Below are 19,462 nucleotides of genomic sequence, written 5' to 3' on the forward strand. Positions count from 1 at the left end.
TTAACCGTTATTTAAATACGAAGACATAAAAGAAATAATTATAAGGAAATATTACATACAACTTTGTTATATTTACTTCTATATTTATTTTTATTGAGATATATCTATTTAATAAATAATTGGTGAATTCTTAGATATTTCTACGTCTAAAACTAGTTTGATTAAAAGAATAATTTTGAATACCTACATTAAAACATGTTTCTTGAAAATCTAACTAAGAAAAATTTCTAAAGTTTCTTACTTACATTCAACTTCAATTAATTTTTGTCTTAAAATCTTAATATTTGAAGTCGATAAAAATATTTGTATAAATTACAGTCAAGTATGTGTTCAAATGAATTATTTATCTCAAAAAATGAAAATATTCGGGTCCTGAAAAGGACCATTGGGCAATATAGTGTTAATAGTATTGCATTTTTAAACTAATATTATTTATTTAACCTCCGAAACCGTAGAGGGTGCGACCTTGTCTCTTCAAAGCATATACAACATCCATGGCTGTAACAGTCTTCCTTTTGGCATGTTCTGTATATGTAACTGCATCACGGATCACATTTTCCAGAAATACCTTCAATACACCACGAGTTTCTTCGTAAATCAAACCAGAAATACGCTTAACTCCACCACGGCGAGCCAAACGTCTTATAGCTGGTTTCGTGATACCTTGGATGTTATCACGAAGAACTTTGCGATGACGCTTAGCACCACCTTTTCCCAAACCTTTACCACCTTTACCACGACCAGTCATTTTGAGGTTATAATTTTAGTACAGATAATACTTGTCTATTCAGACTTAAACAGTAAATAAATTCCACACTAGATATGCACAGTATTTATAGAAAAAATGAACAATACAAAAGATATGAGTGACAATGCTTAAACACAACAAATTACTCAAAAATGGCACTCAAATAATTGAGGGTAGAAATAAACAATGTAAAGGATATTAAGGATATAATGAACAATGACTGTTTGAACATGTGAACAGTTGAGATGGATCATAAGAGTTTGTTTTGAAATTTACTCTCTCAACATTTATTCGTTAAATTAAATTTTATTTAACAATTTGTTTAATTATGGCTCGTACAAAGCAAACTGCTCGTAAATCGACTGGTGGTAAGGCACCACGTAAACAATTGGCTACTAAGGCCGCACGCAAAAGTGCGCCCGCAACTGGCGGTGTAAAAAAACCACATCGTTATCGTCCGGGAACTGTAGCTTTGCGTGAAATTCGTCGCTATCAAAAGAGTACAGAACTCTTAATTCGCAAACTGCCATTCCAGCGTTTAGTCCGTGAAATTGCACAGGATTTCAAAACTGATTTACGTTTCCAGAGTTCTGCTGTAATGGCTCTCCAAGAAGCTAGCGAAGCATACTTAGTTGGGCTTTTTGAAGATACTAACTTATGCGCTATTCATGCTAAACGCGTAACCATTATGCCAAAAGATATTCAATTGGCGAGACGTATTCGTGGAGAACGTGCTTAAGAAGCAATTTCATACTATTTAATAAACATCGGTCCTTTTCAGGACCAAAATTAATTAAAGAAAAGAGATAGTTAAACATCATATTCAAATTAATAATACTCAGATAAAATGAATATATAAAGATAATTGATTCTCTCATTCTTCTTTGTAACTATAATTTTTGATGATGATCAGCATATAACGCTATATATAAACTTCACACTTATAGCAATTATTGTTGAAGTTATTAGTTTTTTAGCTTTGTTGCTTGTTAAAATTATCAACTTATGATAACAATACTTTTAATAAAAAGTGAAGAACATTCCAAAGTATATAAATTTTGGTATTATAATACAGAAATGTTAATATCAGCATAACTATACTGCCTCCCAATATTCTGCATACCGAGATCTTCCCATTGTGCTTACTTTCCAGTTCATTCAGAGGGATCACTCTCCTGACCCAACTCGTTGCTCAATCGAGAATATAGTAACTCGCTTCACGGAGTATATTCTTAAAGAGTTCAAAACTTTTGTGAATAGATATAATCGATCATAATTTACGTATACCTACTACGTTCTCTAATGTGATTTCACTCGGAAGTCTTTCACAATTTAATAACTGAGATCTCCTCAAGATTTTCTTTAGTGTACCAAGTATATGGCTTTAAAAATTTCTGCGAATAATAATTGACTATTTAATATTTATAATATAGTATATATAAGACGACGGAAATGTGAGAACGAAAGCAGCGTATACAAGCTCGAGAAAGTACTTTGACAGTTTAATGAGTTAAAGAAATAAATGTCCAGGCTAACAAATAGAATGGAGTAAAGGTGCTAAAATAATGCAAAAGTTGAAGTGGGTAATTCATACTGCAATATTTTTCATATTCTAGTTTCTATTGTTAAGTATGGTATACAGTAGAGTCTAGAATATGCCAGTTAATAGAAGAACTAAATGCCTGAAAGGGAAAGTTCAAAAGATTTAAAATTTAATTTATGCCAAAGATCAGTGAATATATTTAAAACTTAATTATATATGGTATTTTTAACACATAAATGAAATATTTTTATAATTTTTTGTTACATACTTTAGGTGAAACATGGCATTTGTGTATTTATTGGAACCTTATACGTATATTATTATCAGTTAGTTATATTCACTTATTTTTTCTGATTATTCAAAATATATATGCTCGAAAATCAGTATTATTTTATTCATTTCTAAAATGTTCATTTATTTGTGAAGTGTATGTTAGTAATTTTAAGATCAATTATCGACTTTAATTAAATATTTTTGTGGTCCTGAAAAGGACCGTTGGAGTTAATGTTGATTGTTCAATACAAAAAAATTTACTTGGAACTGGTATACTTAGTGACAGCTTTAGTACCTTCACTAACTGCGTGCTTAGCCAATTCACCAGGAAGTAAAAGGCGAACTGCAGTTTGAATTTCCCGACTAGTAATTGTGGATCGTTTGTTATAGTGGGCCAAACGTGAAGCTTCAGCAGCAATGCGTTCGAATATATCATTCACAAAGCTGTTCATGATGCTCATAGCCTTGGATGAAATACCAGTATCAGGATGAACTTGCTTCAATACTTTATAAATGTAAATAGCATAACTTTCCTTCCTCCTGCGCTTCTTCTTCTTATCGTTCTTAGTTATATTCTTCTGAGCCTTTCCGTCCTTCTTGACCGCTTTTCCGCTAGTTTTTGGTGGCATGATTTCAAATGTGAAGTTTCAAATTTTCAATTTTATGAATTTTCAAATTTAAACTACCCTCACTCAGAATTTATGTATTTTTAAAACAGAAATTTCAAGAAATTCTCTCTTCACATTAGGGGATGAAAAAGGTATAAATTCTTGGTGTTTGCCTGTTTTCAACTCAGATCACGTAGATCAACTTAACAATCAAATACTATTGAAACATGTCTGGTCGTGGTAAAGGAGGTAAAGTTAAGGGCAAGGCAAAGTCTCGCTCAAATCGTGCTGGATTACAATTTCCAGTTGGTCGCATTCATCGATTGCTGCGAAAAGGCAATTATGCTGAACGCGTTGGTGCCGGCGCTCCCGTCTACTTAGCTGCTGTTATGGAATATTTGGCAGCTGAAGTTCTTGAATTGGCTGGCAATGCAGCACGCGATAATAAGAAGACAAGAATCATACCCCGTCATTTACAATTGGCCATCCGTAATGATGAAGAATTAAACAAATTGTTGTCTGGTGTCACAATCGCACAAGGTGGTGTATTACCAAACATCCAAGCTGTACTTTTGCCTAAGAAAACAGAAAAGAAGGCTTAAACTATATCTTACAACACTATTTCTTTCGAAATTTTCGAACAACAACCGTCCTTTTCAGGACGATCAATTTATTTGATTAAAGAAAACATACTTCATTTCAAACAATTATTATTTATACAAATATTTCTTTGAAAAACGTAACCCATAAAAATGGTTAAAATTGGTTTACAGAAACCATTTCCAAAATAATGTCAAATGAAATATGATTTGGAATCAAGCACCTTCATCTTCCGGCAATCAGAGCAATTCTACTCCATACGTATTAATTCGGTTACTTCCTACACGTACGTGTAAAACATTCTAATTTTAACATTAGCTCTATTTGAGCAATTTGTGGATTAATTATGTTTTAATATCACATTTACGTTTGAAATAAACAATTCATTATAATCATTATTTTCGGTATATACGTATCCTAATTTATTTTAACTAGTTATATATAGTTTGTATATAGTATAAAATGCAATTAAACAATTCTATATATGGTACAAAAACATGTAATTATATTCAAGACTCATCGCATTAAGTAATAAGTACTCATCTCAGAACAATATTTCTGATATATTACTAAACTGAACAGATTTAGTAAAGAATTATAAAACATTCACATTCACATTGCTTCTTTTAATCGCTTTATGACAATATAACTAACAAAGAAAAGGTTGTATGTAATTCTATTAAATTCATCTTAAATATAGATTTTATTTCATATATTTTGGCGCGTAAATGCAAATAAGAAAATTACTCACGTTCCATCTTCATTCCATTTCGGCTTATAGTTTCTTACTCAATTTCACTCACACTCATGCTCATTCGGCTTGGAAGTATATGTATGGATCTTGAGTGTCCTTGGTATGCGTGTGAACTGTACTGACAATTTTGTCAGTTACTTTTTTTTTAAATAAAAAAATGAATGGTATAACAATGCAAGCCTTAAGTATTTTAGTTCACATACCAGTAGGTAGAAATTTTCCCGCCATAATTTTATCTGCCACCAAACGAATCAATAAGATATGGTATATAATTTTAAAAGCATGTGTGTTATTAAAAAAATGTCTTTCTTTCTTTGAAACTTATATCCTGGGTGGTAGGAAACTGATATATTCTAAACAGAAGGAGAATACATAAAACAATAAAATACTCTTAGTTTCTAAATTCTTTTACAATTTAATTCAATTGAGGAACAGATTTAAAAATTAAGTGATTGGGGTATAAATAGTATTTCATTATGAGATATCGGTTTTCAATGTTGTTTCATGCTAAATGTTGTCATGCTAAATCGTATTGAGAATGACAGTACAGAAAAAAAAATTTTAAACAATTATTTGTATAATTATTATGATTATTGAAACTAAAAATTAACCGTTATTTAAATACGAAGACATAAAAGAAATAATTATAAGGAAATATTACATACAACTTTATTATATTTACTTCTATATTTATTTTTATTGAGATATATCTATTTAATAAATAATTGGTGAATTCTTAGATATTTCTACGTCTAAAACTAATTTGATTAAAAGAATAATTTTGAATACCTACATTAAAACATGTTTCTTGAAAATCTAACTAAGAAAAATTTCTAAAGTTTCTTACTTACATTCAACTTCAATTAATTTTTGTCTTAAAATCTTAATATTTGAAGTCGATAAAAATATTTGTATAAATTACAGTCAAGTATGTGTTCAAATGAATTATTTATCTCAAAAAATGAAAATATTCGGGTCCTGAAAAGGACCATTGGGCAATATAGTGTTAATAGTATTGCATTTTTAAACTAATATTATTTATTTAACCTCCGAAACCGTAGAGGGTGCGACCTTGTCTCTTCAAAGCATATACAACATCCATGGCTGTAACAGTCTTCCTTTTGGCATGTTCTGTATATGTAACTGCATCACGGATCACATTTTCCAGAAATACCTTCAATACACCACGAGTTTCTTCGTAAATCAAACCAGAAATACGCTTAACTCCACCACGGCGAGCCAAACGTCTTATAGCTGGTTTCGTGATACCTTGGATGTTATCACGAAGAACTTTGCGATGACGCTTAGCACCACCTTTTCCCAAACCTTTACCACCTTTACCACGACCAGTCATTTTGAGGTTATAATTTTAGTACAGATAATACTTGTCTATTCAGACTTAAACAGTAAATAAATTCCACACTAGATATGCACAGTATTTATAGAAAAAATGAACAATACAAAAGATATGAGTGACAATGCTTAAACACAACAAATTACTCAAAAATGGCACTCAAATAATTGAGGGTAGAAATAAACAATGTAAAGGATATTAAGGATATAATGAACAATGACTGTTTGAACATGTGAACAGTTGAGATGGATCATAAGAGTTTGTTTTGAAATTTACTCTCTCAACATTTATTCGTTAAATTAAATTTTATTTAACAATTTGTTTAATTATGGCTCGTACAAAGCAAACTGCTCGTAAATCGACTGGTGGTAAGGCACCACGTAAACAATTGGCTACTAAGGCCGCACGCAAAAGTGCGCCCGCAACTGGCGGTGTAAAAAAACCACATCGTTATCGTCCGGGAACTGTAGCTTTGCGTGAAATTCGTCGCTATCAAAAGAGTACAGAACTCTTAATTCGCAAACTGCCATTCCAGCGTTTAGTCCGTGAAATTGCACAGGATTTCAAAACTGATTTACGTTTCCAGAGTTCTGCTGTAATGGCTCTCCAAGAAGCTAGCGAAGCATACTTAGTTGGGCTTTTTGAAGATACTAACTTATGCGCTATTCATGCTAAACGCGTAACCATTATGCCAAAAGATATTCAATTGGCGAGACGTATTCGTGGAGAACGTGCTTAAGAAGCTGTTTCAAAATATTTAATAAACATCGGTTCTTTTCAGGACCAAAATTATTTACTAAGAGTCCGTATTTTGTTAAATTATATATATTACATTTATTAATATTTTTTTCGTTCGCATATATTAGAGGAGTTTTTGGAGCTCTTTGGAAAATTTATTTATCGGAAAGCACTAGGGAAATTTTATTTATTGGTTGCATCTGTTCTCGTTCTTCTAATGCTCTAAAAATTTGTCGCAGTTATTGTGTTTGAACATTGTTTAGTTTTTCATTTTAATAGTTGTACTTTGTACAATATTTCTCAATTTTTAAAGGACTATTTTTATTATTGACTTACTTTCATACCTTCATTAATTCCTTAAATGCAACAGAACTTTCCTTATTATATCTGAGCTTTATTATATTTAGCTTCACGATATACCAGCAAGAAGATAAGGACTCATTATCAGCTCTTGTGCTATCGTGTTTCGATCAAATTGGTCTCCAAGATGTTATAGCCTTTCGTTACTTTATTTATGGTGTGATGTTATTAAATACTAGTACCAAGATCTTAAGCTTATTAATTTGGCTTATATGATGAAAGTTAAATTATATATGAATGATCATGTGTGTATTTGAGTAGTTTAATCCGTTAGTGATAGACTTTTTGAAATGATTAAAGAAGTAAAGATAACATTGTAAAGTTAAGCAATGTTGGTTCACTCTTAAAAATTTTTGTATTACTAGTTGAGTTAGTATATAAGAAAGAATTGGATTTTTTTCAGCAATCGACTTAGAACTGTGGCAAAACTTTCTTCCTTATCGCCTGGTAACATCAAGAGTTGATAGTAAACAGCGTAGCTAGTCTGGTTATAGTTCAAGAATATTAAGATGTTTTAGTATTGAAGTTGGAGCACTTGCTATGCGAAAATAACCCGCAAGAGTGCATATATCATTAATACTTTTTATCCTTACCATTCATGTGAATATTTAATCAAATATTGAAATGGAGTACTTTCTTGCATTTTTCTATTCTAATGAAATTTGAATCGAAAATTAATTGCATTGTACATATTGTACATCACTAAAATTTTATATCATTAATTTAAGTACCCTTGTATACTTATTCTATCATAAATGAATCAGAATGTTAATTTCAAAACTTAAAATAAATAAAACAAACAAATAATTTTAAATAGAAACGTCTAGAAACGCTTTTAATTTTTTATACTACTCGCTTATCATCGATATAGGTATAAGCGAGTAATATACGACTAACCATCAATATAATTTAGATGATTTCGTCTGAAAAACAATCTGTGAATATGTAGAAAAGATTCTAATACGTGACAAGTGGACATAATTGTAATCTTATAGGGAGCCTCTCAACGAAAATGAAATCAAAATTAAATTTAAGAAGCCAATAGCTTCTGGTGATCTTCAGCATATATGTACTAACACCTTTAAATTCCAAACTATAAAACAATATTCATAATAGAAAGTGTTAAATGCAATCCATTGCCAATAGGTGCTGTTATGGGCTGAATAGACTCCCGTAGTGGCTCCAGTGAAAAAGGCACTTGAAATAGTGGTAAGAGAAAGAAGGCATAGATCAAGTTCAGGGAGCACTACCCATACTTAATGTACGAAACTAGAGAAATCGCGCACACAGTAGAGGTACCTGATGCGATATTCTACTTCAGATCAAAACTTGGTAAGAGGTTATTATAGCCAAATAAGTAACATAAATACATAGAATATAATTTTTAGAAAATTGTAAAATGCTTTACATTTTAATTAGGATTTCAGTTTTTCTTTTATTATTTTAATTATTAAAATTACTGAGTTGTTGGCAGGTAAAAAAGAAAATAAAATTACTCATTATAAACATTACAGATATTTTCTTTCAAAACTGTACAGAACATATCATTTAAAATTAGAAATGGTGTATAATATGCCGTACCTACTTCATTTATATTAAAAATGTTATTGTATATATTTGTAAATAATTCAGTAAAATGTAAAAAATATTACTCGTACGCAGTGAGATGCAACGTGATCATAGATATATTCGAAAAAAGATATCCATTTACGGTGGGAATGTTTAGAACAGCTGCAATAACTGCAAGCTGTTCGGAATTAAATTTCATCCCTAAAAATGTGTCAAGGACAACATATTCACATAAATTTATTTTGAGATATAAATAGTTAAATGTTACTACCCGTATTCAAATTCATGTTTCTATTGTTAAATTAACGCGCCAAAACCCGGCGATATTTTTGTGCCAGATGCACATATTTCTATTATCCTTAGAAGAGTTATACATATACAACCTTTAAATGTTTGTTGGCATTAATATTCTATATATTTGCAAAATTTTTTTTAACCTTAGTGTTAATGTTAAGCGATGCGAAAATAAACAACAGTATTACGTATTGTATCTAATACAGTTTTTGATTTATTTTATTTTTCTGGTTTTAAAATAATTTATTATGTTCACACTTCTTAATCATTTATTATTTTTCCAAAGATTATTTAATAATATTTCATTAAGAAGCATAAAGTATTTGATTTTCTAAAATAATAGCGTTCCTCATCAATATCAAAAAAAAGAATTTAGCACACCACTCACAATTCCATTGAATATAATACAGATAGCTACGCAAACATGTCGGGTTGAGGACAAATATAGTATAACTCGCATATCAAAACGCTGATTTAAGTAATAATTCAGTTTCGAAGTCAGAGAGACATATAAACGTATCCCAAAATAGAATAGGTGCTGATAGATGTCAGCTCAATTAAATATTTAAGAACACAGTATTACTCGTATCAACAATATCAACTTCCGTATTTTATTTTATTAAAATTTATACATATGCAGAGATATATCAATCAACTTTGTTTATTTGATCTTTTGAACGGTGCTCCGTTTCTTCTGTGTCTCGATTTTTTGACTTCCTTTAAAATGAAACCGAAGACAGAAAGGAAGTATTTTAGAATTCAACAAATTTATGTAGTTGGGGTGGTTAAGTATGACTCATGAAACAATACATTATTTTTCTTACCCCTAGTAAAATTATATGTTCTTGTGTCAAATAACGTTAGGCTTCTACCTCACATACTAGATAGCTCTACACAAAATATCCTTAAATACCCTTAGCTGTTATATTATACTGCTACATGTATAGTATTTCTCATAACAATTAAGAATATAATTCCAATGCAGTGGATCTTTTACCCTTCTCTCTTTTTTTTTGTAATTAATGTTTTCAATACCAGTATTTAAAACTTAATTTAATACTTGAATAAATCGACCCAAAATAATCGCAAATTGATAACAAACTTTAGGTTTTTTGTGCTTAAATTTAAAAACTAATTAAGCATATAATATTTCAAAATCCAACATGACGTCCACCATGAAGTCTCGAAACGATTAATGCAATTTTTAACAACAAAAGGCAAATATTCACTCTGCCGTCACTTGAAGATTGTATAATTTTTATCTCTAAGATACGAAATTAAGTCGACTTCACTTTCTGCAATATTTTTATTCATTTTTATTTATCTCAATATTTAATTTAAATTTTTTATTTCTTCCTTTATTATGTCTGAAAATACTTGTACGTACAATAAAATAAATATAAATTAATTGCTTAACAAATTCGCTGCACATTGAATAGACATAAATAATGCGACGACTGCAAACTTCGCAAATTATCATTAATCATTTCCCATAAAACAAAGTCAATATTGGTTTAAAAAAAAAAAATATATACTCTATAATTGCTTCGATTTCAGTTTAAAAAATTATATAATTTTTGTGCTTATATATATTATAATTATATAATCCACAGCACGAAGATAATGGATTTTTGAGTTAAACAAAAAATGTTAGTATTTTAATGGTGGGTTAAATTAAGTATAATTATAGTAATTAGTGTTGAATTGCTTTTAGCTATAATAGGTTAATTATTGAAATTAAAATTTAATAAATTTAAAAAAAAATTGCAGTCATTTTAAAAATATGTTTTACTTAAGCAAATAGTTTTGAGTTGACCTCGCTCCCGCTCTTTGATTGAATACGCAAAACCTTATCTGATAGGAAATGTAGTTTAGTGTTTATTTTATTTTCAGATGATTAATAAAATATATTATATATATATACGTATATGTAAATATTTGAACATAAAAATATTGTCAAGACTGTTTGCTAATGTAAATAATTGCTCCCGAGAAAAATGAATTACTGCTGTTTGTATTAATCGTGTCTTTAAACAAAATATGAAATTTCGAAAATCATTTAAATATTTATATAAATAATTTTGTTATATATTTAGCTAGTTTGATTGATATAAGTCATATAAGCCGTATATGTGACTAATAAATAATTAAAAAAATGGGAAATTGGTTATTAAAAAATACAATGGATAAATGTAAATGATAGTCAGGATATACCAGCTATATAACAATAGAAGGAAACTAACTGAATTTTAATAAAGTTTTTATTATTAAGATTTTTATGCCTATAATCAATGATCAAATTGTATTAGAAAAACTTAAGAGTTGTAAGACTGCCACTAGATTCCACTGTTGAAATTATTTTTAAAAGAATATGACAATATGCTTTTTGCTAAACATTTCGTTAAAAGAAACTGAATATTTTGAGGTAAATGTATTTGTCCAATTTTTCAAATAAGAGTAGTATGTTAATAATAATATACTCGATGGTGATTCGATTCTTTTAAAAGTCGCCAAACTTTTTACCCTAAGAGTCAATCTGTTAAACTTTCAACATTCTTGTTATTTATCTAATTAAGAAAAATTGATTATATTGAATTATTTTTTGCTCCCTCTTATTTATATTCGTATGCTCTCACTCTCACTTATTTGAACAAAAAATATTGGTGATATTTTGAAACGTATAGATTTGCAAATTAGCTTGATTGAGTAGTATAGGAGGATTATAGTAGTTATAGTATAGTCTCTCCGTTACCAATATAACTTAGTAATAAATGTATTCGCTAATATTTGTCTAATCACATTAACATGTGGTTAGTAGTACCACAAATTGTCAACTGAAAACGTATTAGAGCACATTTCGTCTCCAAAAGCAAGGAGTCTTACTTGATATACAAGCCATTCTGAATGAAATCAGTGATATAGATTGTTCAAAAGAACAAATTCTCAACTGGTTCGAAGAAAAGAATACTGACGAAGTTATATATTCGAAATTTAATATAAATATTGATAATAGAAAATTAACTAACACAATGCATTACCACTTGTTAAATGGTTTCAGCTATGCATTAATCAGAAACTATTTAATAACTATTGCATTTTGATTAGGATCATAAACTTATTATATAAAAAGAAATAAAAATTATCTTTATCTTTAGAAAATTAATACTAAACTAAGCAGGCACACCTTAGTGAATCAAGCACACGAAAAATTGCAAGTGTTTCCCTTTCCAAAGAAACAGTAGAGAAAAATCTGAAAAAACTGAATAAACACCAAGAAAAGAAATCCAAACCAAAACTTAAGTTAAAATTTGCAACCTACGTGCTTATGTTTAGATTTGAGTCTACTACTTTCAGGTTAACATGTCCATACAAGACATTGTCAATAAATACACAGCCCGACTTATACGCACCCATAATTCAATGTGTAATTGAAACCCAAGCCCACGCTGCATTGCATTTGGCACATCTACGAAATTACAAATGTAAGCGATTCTTTAAATGCGCAAAGGTTGACAGTAAAAATTAAAAACCTTTTCCTTGTACGCGATGAACGACTTCAGAGAGTGGCTGATCGCATTCACCGCAAATGAGCTTTGCGATTCGAAATACATATATCCGATTCACAAATGCAAATGCAGACAGAAGTGCCAGATTTCTACAGAAGAAAAATAAACAAATTAAATGTTATTAATATAAACCGTCGATAGTTACAAGATTTCTAACAAGAATTAATTCTATTTTCTAAAAATATCTGTTGCTTTCATGTTGATCTATAAGACTTCTTTAAAGTAAATGCAATGTAAGATGTTTTGCTATTTATACTATATGGATTGATATATGGATTGATAAGTAAAAAAAATCATTTTTTTAGAAAATTATGTTCTGTGCTTCAATACAATCTCCTTATAATATAATATAATCTCCAACGATTTTTCAACATTTGGACACAATTAAAACGTAAAAGTAAAACGATTTATCAAGTCATCCAAAAGATGCCTCAGTTTTCAGTTTTTTTTGAATGTTTCCTTTTGTCATCCAAGGCATCAAGTCATCCAATAGATAATTCAGTTTCTCATCCCTTTGAATGTTTCCTTTTGTTTATTTAGTAGAAATTATATTCAGTCGTTTTATTGGTATCCTTTTTCATTTTATTATCGTTTCTGTATCATCTACACCTAACCTAGGTGTCGATATCACCTCTATGGGATATCAGTATGAGTAAAAATAACACGATGATGATAATCATATAATATATCAACAAGTTTAGGGAAACAGAAACAGTTTCTGACATTAGTATGATTTTTATGTGAAATAGTGTTTTATATATTTTTAAACATATCTTTTATTTCAGATAAAAGTTAAAGTTCAACTAATAAAAAAAGTAAAAAGTACCTTAAAGTTTGAAAAAAAATTTTAAGAGAACAGTCATACATCTTTAATGTGATTGACAACAAATAAGATTTATACTTTTGATTATTTGATTTGGTTAGAAAGTAGTGACAGCCTTGTGCCCAAAGGTCACTTAAACTCATCTAATGGCCCGTTGTAGTACGACATATATAGAAACATAATAAAGTCTAATAGAATAATACTTAATAAAATTGGCTACAACATTTCAGTTATTAACACAGTGGTCATATTAGCTTAGTGTTGGGAATAACTTTTATCTCGGACTAATACAACTAACCATTTGCCTAATTCTGAGCTAAGCGCTTAATATTTCAGAAGCTGTCATGTCTTCTCAATGGGCACAATTTCTTATGACAAAGTACAATATTAGCGGGCCCACTGATATGCAATCTCCAACTTCGTTGTACACCCATGGATTCAATGACTCATTGAAGTTCTGCGTGGGTAAAATCTTATTAACTATTACTGTAGCCCAAACAACATTATATAGTCGGCCTTAAAGTTTATTCTAAAATTATTTGTATTCAACATTTATTTAAATTTAATTTAATTTAGTGTTAATGTTATTTCATTAATATTCTAATTTGGGAGCATTAAGTTTTTAGATTAATATTATCATATTATTAAACATTATTCATACTTGAATATTAATTTGTATAATTTTTTTGAGTTTAATAAAAAACAAGAGATTATTTTTAATCACTTCAATAAACAAAATCCTATTAACATAATAACATTTCTTAATAGTATTAAGAAAATTACATAAAATTAATTCGAAAAATTATTTAATTTGAAAGTATGTGTAGCTCATAAAATGGGAAAAATGAAATAGGTAAGATACCCGCTTTATACCGACTTACTGATACTGACATTGACATTGACCAATTGAACATGAAAACACAGCGAAGAAATCTATTCAAAATCTTAAAAAAAACTAAGAAATTATTAATAAAAATATGCTGGTACGAAAATTTGACCGAAGTATTACAAAAGAATTAAAACCGTGGAAGGTCACTCCGGCTTAAAGCTGATTTCAACTTCAGTTGGCATTATGACATATTGAGCTCAATTAAAATTAAAATTGAAAACAATTATGAAATTTTTGTTAAAAGACTTTAAGCAGATGTACAGATCGAGCAGGGGTCAATGTAGTGATGTTGGTACTCCAAGCCAAAAAGTACTGAAAGACAAGAAGATATATGAGATCGACATTAAGACAATTGAATTTGTGGTTAAACTGAATGAAAACAATTTGTAGAAACTGCCAATATATTGTATCTTTATTATTAATTATATTGATAATGGAAATTCAAATCTGAAAAGTAATTATGTTTATGACTGTTTATGTATTTTTAAATTAATATTATATGATAAAAAAAATAAATTAGTTTGTTAAGAAAATTAAAATAGAAAACTAATATATATACATTTTTATTTATGTGCATATTAAAATAAGAAGTTTTATTTAAATTTCAAATTTTATTGTTCCTTCTTTATGATTATTTGGAAAAAGCGAAATTTATTGCTTTACAGCAATAATTTTTCCTATGTTGTCTCACACGTTGACATCAGAGGTGCCAACTGTGACTTAATGTCATTTAAGCCGCTTTTAAACGTTTTTAAGTCAAACGGCGATAAAATATCGCTAAAGTTTATAGCTAAAAATCGAAAGAAAGTAGAGTTGCCTGAATGCCTTACATCGAAATCGAAATTGTACATGGACACAGTGACCATTTTCAAAGTTTTCTTTGGCTTTTGGAAAAAAATCAACGCATTGTCAGCCATAAATATAAGCTGTAGCAATTTTACTGGAATAGCAAATAAAAGCAAAACATCAACATCAACAAATGAATTTGTTGCATATGCCAAATCTAGTAGCAATTCCGATTGCAGTGGTTTGTATCTTTCAGTCCAACTATTTGTTTGTCCATCAACATCGACTATGTCCGTATCTCTGTTGTCGGTCCGTTCAACTGTTCTTCCATGTTTGTGTTGCTTTGACTGCAATTATGATAGTTTGGTTTAGCTATTACTAAGTTTATTGCACAGCAGCAGTCCCAGGTTTCCGACAAGTTGACAAAACTCATTTTGGTTATAAAGTGAAATTCAGTTTACTTTCATTAAAAAATATTTGTTTTTTTATTTTCATACATATTTTTACGTTTGTCACCAATGTCATTTGTACTGAATTAACTTAAATTTTTTATATCTTTTACTCTATTAGTATTTAGGGTTCCACAGTCAACTCAATACTTGCAAAATAAAAAACGTTTCGAATAGCTTGCTTGCAAATGATTTGGTGGCATCAACATTAAGTTTGCTTACACGATGTACCTTATTTATAATATTTAGTTCTGGTTATAATACCAGAAATTATGGATAAGGTTGACGATATTGTACTGACTGGTCGATGAGTAAAAATCGTTACCGAATTTAATAACACCATAGGCATAGTAAATGACTCTAAACAATTGTGTACGAAAAAGCTATCAGAAAAATGAGCGATGCGTTTCCTTACTAATCCTAGAGAAGAAGAAATTACGCTTTCAATAATTGAAAAGTCCATTATAATTGCCATGATGGCCTGTTAGTAAAAATATCTCATCTAGGTGTTCCAGTGAGACTAACTAAGATCATCGGCAGCATCCTACGTGAGATGTCATTTCGCACAAAAATCAACAGCGCTCTCTCGTCAATCCGATCTATAGAAGTAGAGATTTCTCAGGAATCGCCACTTTCTCCAACTCTCTACAACATTTATACATCTGTTATTCCAATGTTAGGTCTCTCGACTCTGGCATTATATGCTGACGATACGTGTATGCTATACACAGATATATGTGCTCTCAATATAACCAATGTATTTCGTACAAACCTCATTCTGAAGTATTTCCAGAAATGGAAAATAGAAATCAATAATGAAAAAACTAAGGCAGAGTTTATAACGCTTAAGTGGAGACAGAATCCGTCGAGAGTGAGAGTGGGTGATATGGTGATAAACTGGGAAGATAGCGTTAAATATCTCGGTATCACATTGGACAAACGATTTACATGGCTTAAACATGTTCAACTGAAAAGAATTAGCTGAATTTCAGAAATGAAAATCCCAATGCTAAGAACAGGAAACTGATATATATATATATATGTTAATATATGTTATATATGATAGCTGAGGTGATTCTGCAGAGTCCCGCCTATCTCAGTGACCAATTTGAGTATTCCTGATAATCTTCGTGATTATTCAATGATTGATCTGCAAAGTCCCAAGGTACATTAGGACGAATGACATCCTCAAGGACATCAAGATTAATCCCATAAAAAAAAACATAAACGATAGAACCCTGAAATTATTTGCGAAAACTGACAGACTTACCAACACCGCGTTATCAAATCTTAGAATGGTTATAGGCTCCTCGGAAAGGTATGCAGATCTGAGGTCAATTATTGCTTAGTCTGATGAAGTGATGAACAATAATACAGTAAAAGCGTAAAGAGGAGTTTTGATAATATCTCGAATTAAGAAAGAGTAAAAGTGCTTAAGTGCACTGGCTCAAATAGCTTCAACATAATATAATTGCCAAATATTTATTTTAATCTAAGCTTACAATATTCACAGGTTTTCCATTTTCAATATCTAAGATAACGAAAGTTTTTGTTAAATACCTAAAGAACCTTAATACTACACAATACAATATGTGTTATTATTCTGAACAGAGGGCCTTCACGCAGTACATATTCTCTAAAACAATTTAGACAAAAATTTGGTTTGATTGGCTATGCTCTACTTTTTCCTAATGCAAATTTTGTGATTTGTAGCAAACTCACTGACAATTGCAGTTCATTAGTGAATATTAGTAGACTATATTTTTTTATCTGTAAATGAACTGGCCATAAAAGTCCAACGAATGTATATCATGCTGATAATATATGACATGGTCGTGTTATAAAACGAAAATTACAATTTGTATTAAATCATTTAGTTTAATTTTTATTTAAATGAAAGTCTACAATCGAATATTAAAATGAAAAATATATTTCAATACTTTCATTTAAAATCAATTTGCATTACAGACAAGTTCGACCTAGAAATGAAATTGAAAGAAGTTTCAAACTCTTTGTTATTTGTTTTACAGAAGAAAGTACTCAATAAACTTCATTGATATACCATACTATACTTCTAAGTCATACTTTGAAAATAAAATTGTATGAGTGAAATTTTAAATTTATAAATTTATAAAATTAAAAAATAAAATAATATTTATTTTATTCTATTTATAATTTAGATAGGATACGATCGATACAAATATAATGTGAGCTGAAGTTGAAAGTTTTCTTTATTTTGTGTTTCTTTCAAGCTTACAATAAGAAATTCTATGATATATGAGAAAGAAAGATATTCATATGAACTGAAAAAAAAATAGACACAGATCAAAAATATATCACAGACATAGTGATTTAAGTTTTTATAAGCGAAATCACTACTAAAACTTTACTCTTACAATATCAAAATTGTAGTAATAGTTACGACAAAGACAGATATTACACCGATATCTAGAAAAGTAAAAATTGGAAGATGACTCAACATACTATAATGTCGAAATTCGTACATGCCTTAAATGAGACACACACATATGTCTAGTCATAGGAAAAAGTAGAGGTTCTATGCGATGTAAACTCAACGATTAAACAATAGATAAATAACCTACCTAAAAGATAAATTAAATTTGTCAAGCTTTTTATGATGTTCTTTGAAGTACATAGGTACACAAACTCGAATAATTATATTATGAAAAAAAAATAAACGTTTATTATTACGTTTCCATAGGAATAGGAAACGGGTATTAGCCCCCAACGGAGCGGAGCACTGCGACCAGATTGATCTTTTGTGCTGCAACAGACCCTAACCAAGCAGACGACATTCCGCGTTCCGAATGAAGGCCTGCATGTCGGCCGTTGAGGACCTCCTAGTGTCAGAAGGGGAGAGCAGCTCTCCTCCCAGATCAAGGCTGGGCCGTTTCAAATACAGTATATAAAAACTAAATATTAAGCTTGTCATATCAATTTATCTGCGTGAAACATAAATATTTATCTACCATAAAAACTGACGATTAAGTTTAAGATGTAGTTAGTCATCTAGATTCAAAATAATTTTATGTACAAATATATAGACAGTTAAAATTAAGTATATTGGCGTTCTTGTTACAAACACTTAGATGGACATGGTACAGTTCAGTTGTGAACTGTACACCAAATTCTTTTTGCCAGAAGTGTTCCGAGAATTTAGAAAAATAAACCATTGAAGATGATTTATTTGATAGCAATTAATTTTTTGGCAACTTAAAACATACAATTAACTGGTCATGGTCCTCAAAGATATCTTCTCGTTCCCACATATCAAAAACAAACAGTGTAGAGAAAGGTTTTCTTCGTTAAAAGAAATCGTTAACGTGCTTCTTCTAAAACCACAAAAATGATGTTTTAGTGGTGTCCTGCTACAGATTATTAATATTACAAACAGATAATTATTAATATTGAGGGTTTTTGTTCTGCCAATTACATTTACTTAAAATCTATTGCATTTCGTCTATGTATTAAGGGTTTGATTTGAAGGTTTGATATAGGTATAATGAGCTCGAGGTCGTTAGTCATGCTGAATGAGAATATATATTTTGAATATAATCTTCAACATCTCCATAACTCCACTATAATTATGTTGATAAATATTCCTTTAATTCAGACAGTTTAGAATATATAATTTTGCAATTTGGTTGCTACTTAATTTATTAATATATTTAAAATTAATCTTTGAACTAATTTTATTTGCATTAGTTTTATTTTATTTAAATTAATACTTCAAAATAGCATACAATACAATATGGAATGATTGTATGTATTTAATCATAAACAATACTTTACTCTATTCATTTCAGCCTCCATCAATTAGTTGGAGTACTAGTTGCTAGCTACATTATCTCGAATGATTCCATCACTAATTTCTGATTAGTTTCCAGCCAATTAAACTTACATATAAACGCAATCACCCACATACGAAACTACGTGGACGTTCCGTTCATTTCAGTAATTCAGTAATTGGCCGAGCAAAGTGTTTCAGTTCGAAGTCGAAATTCAATTATCGCAATTTTGTATTTACACGGGTCAATTGTTTGCCAATTTCGATTGGCCTGAATTACGCCGTCAAGTAAATATGGGT

At 29.7% G+C, this 19,462-nt stretch overlaps 4 protein-coding genes across 4 annotated transcripts; 2 read left to right on the plus strand and 2 right to left on the minus strand.

The window, feature by feature from the left end:
* Nucleotides 1-367: 367 nt before the first annotated feature.
* On the minus strand, nt 368-5,893 carry LOC119676195. Its single transcript, XM_038087427.1, has 4 exons — nt 5,574-5,893; nt 3,650-3,748; nt 2,826-3,069; nt 368-761 (listed from the first exon to the last, which is right to left on the minus strand). The coding sequence occupies exons 1-4, from the start codon at nt 5,878-5,880 to the stop codon at nt 437-439; spliced, it is 975 nt and encodes a 324-aa protein (XP_037943355.1). The 5' UTR covers nt 5,881-5,893; the 3' UTR covers nt 368-436.
* On the plus strand, nt 1,071-1,487 carry LOC119678878 (histone H3). The gene has a single exon (XM_038090959.1). It carries the CDS (start codon nt 1,077-1,079, stop codon nt 1,485-1,487), a length of 411 nt encoding a protein of 136 aa, XP_037946887.1. The 5' UTR covers nt 1,071-1,076.
* Nucleotides 2,822-3,193, minus strand: LOC119678873 (histone H2B-like). The gene has a single exon (XM_038090954.1). The coding sequence runs from the start codon at nt 3,191-3,193 to the stop codon at nt 2,822-2,824; it is 372 nt and encodes a 123-aa protein (XP_037946882.1).
* A 309-nt stretch (nt 5,894-6,202) lies between the features above and the next one.
* Nucleotides 6,203-6,619, plus strand: LOC119678879 (histone H3). Its single transcript, XM_038090960.1, has one exon. It carries the CDS (start codon nt 6,209-6,211, stop codon nt 6,617-6,619), a length of 411 nt encoding a protein of 136 aa, XP_037946888.1. The 5' UTR covers nt 6,203-6,208.
* Nucleotides 6,620-19,462: the final 12,843 nt, after the last annotated feature.

Source organism: Teleopsis dalmanni, chromosome 2, assembly GCF_002237135.1.
Source record: "Teleopsis dalmanni isolate 2A chromosome 2, ASM223713v2, whole genome shotgun sequence".
Classification (NCBI taxonomy): domain Eukaryota; kingdom Metazoa; phylum Arthropoda; class Insecta; order Diptera; family Diopsidae; genus Teleopsis; species Teleopsis dalmanni.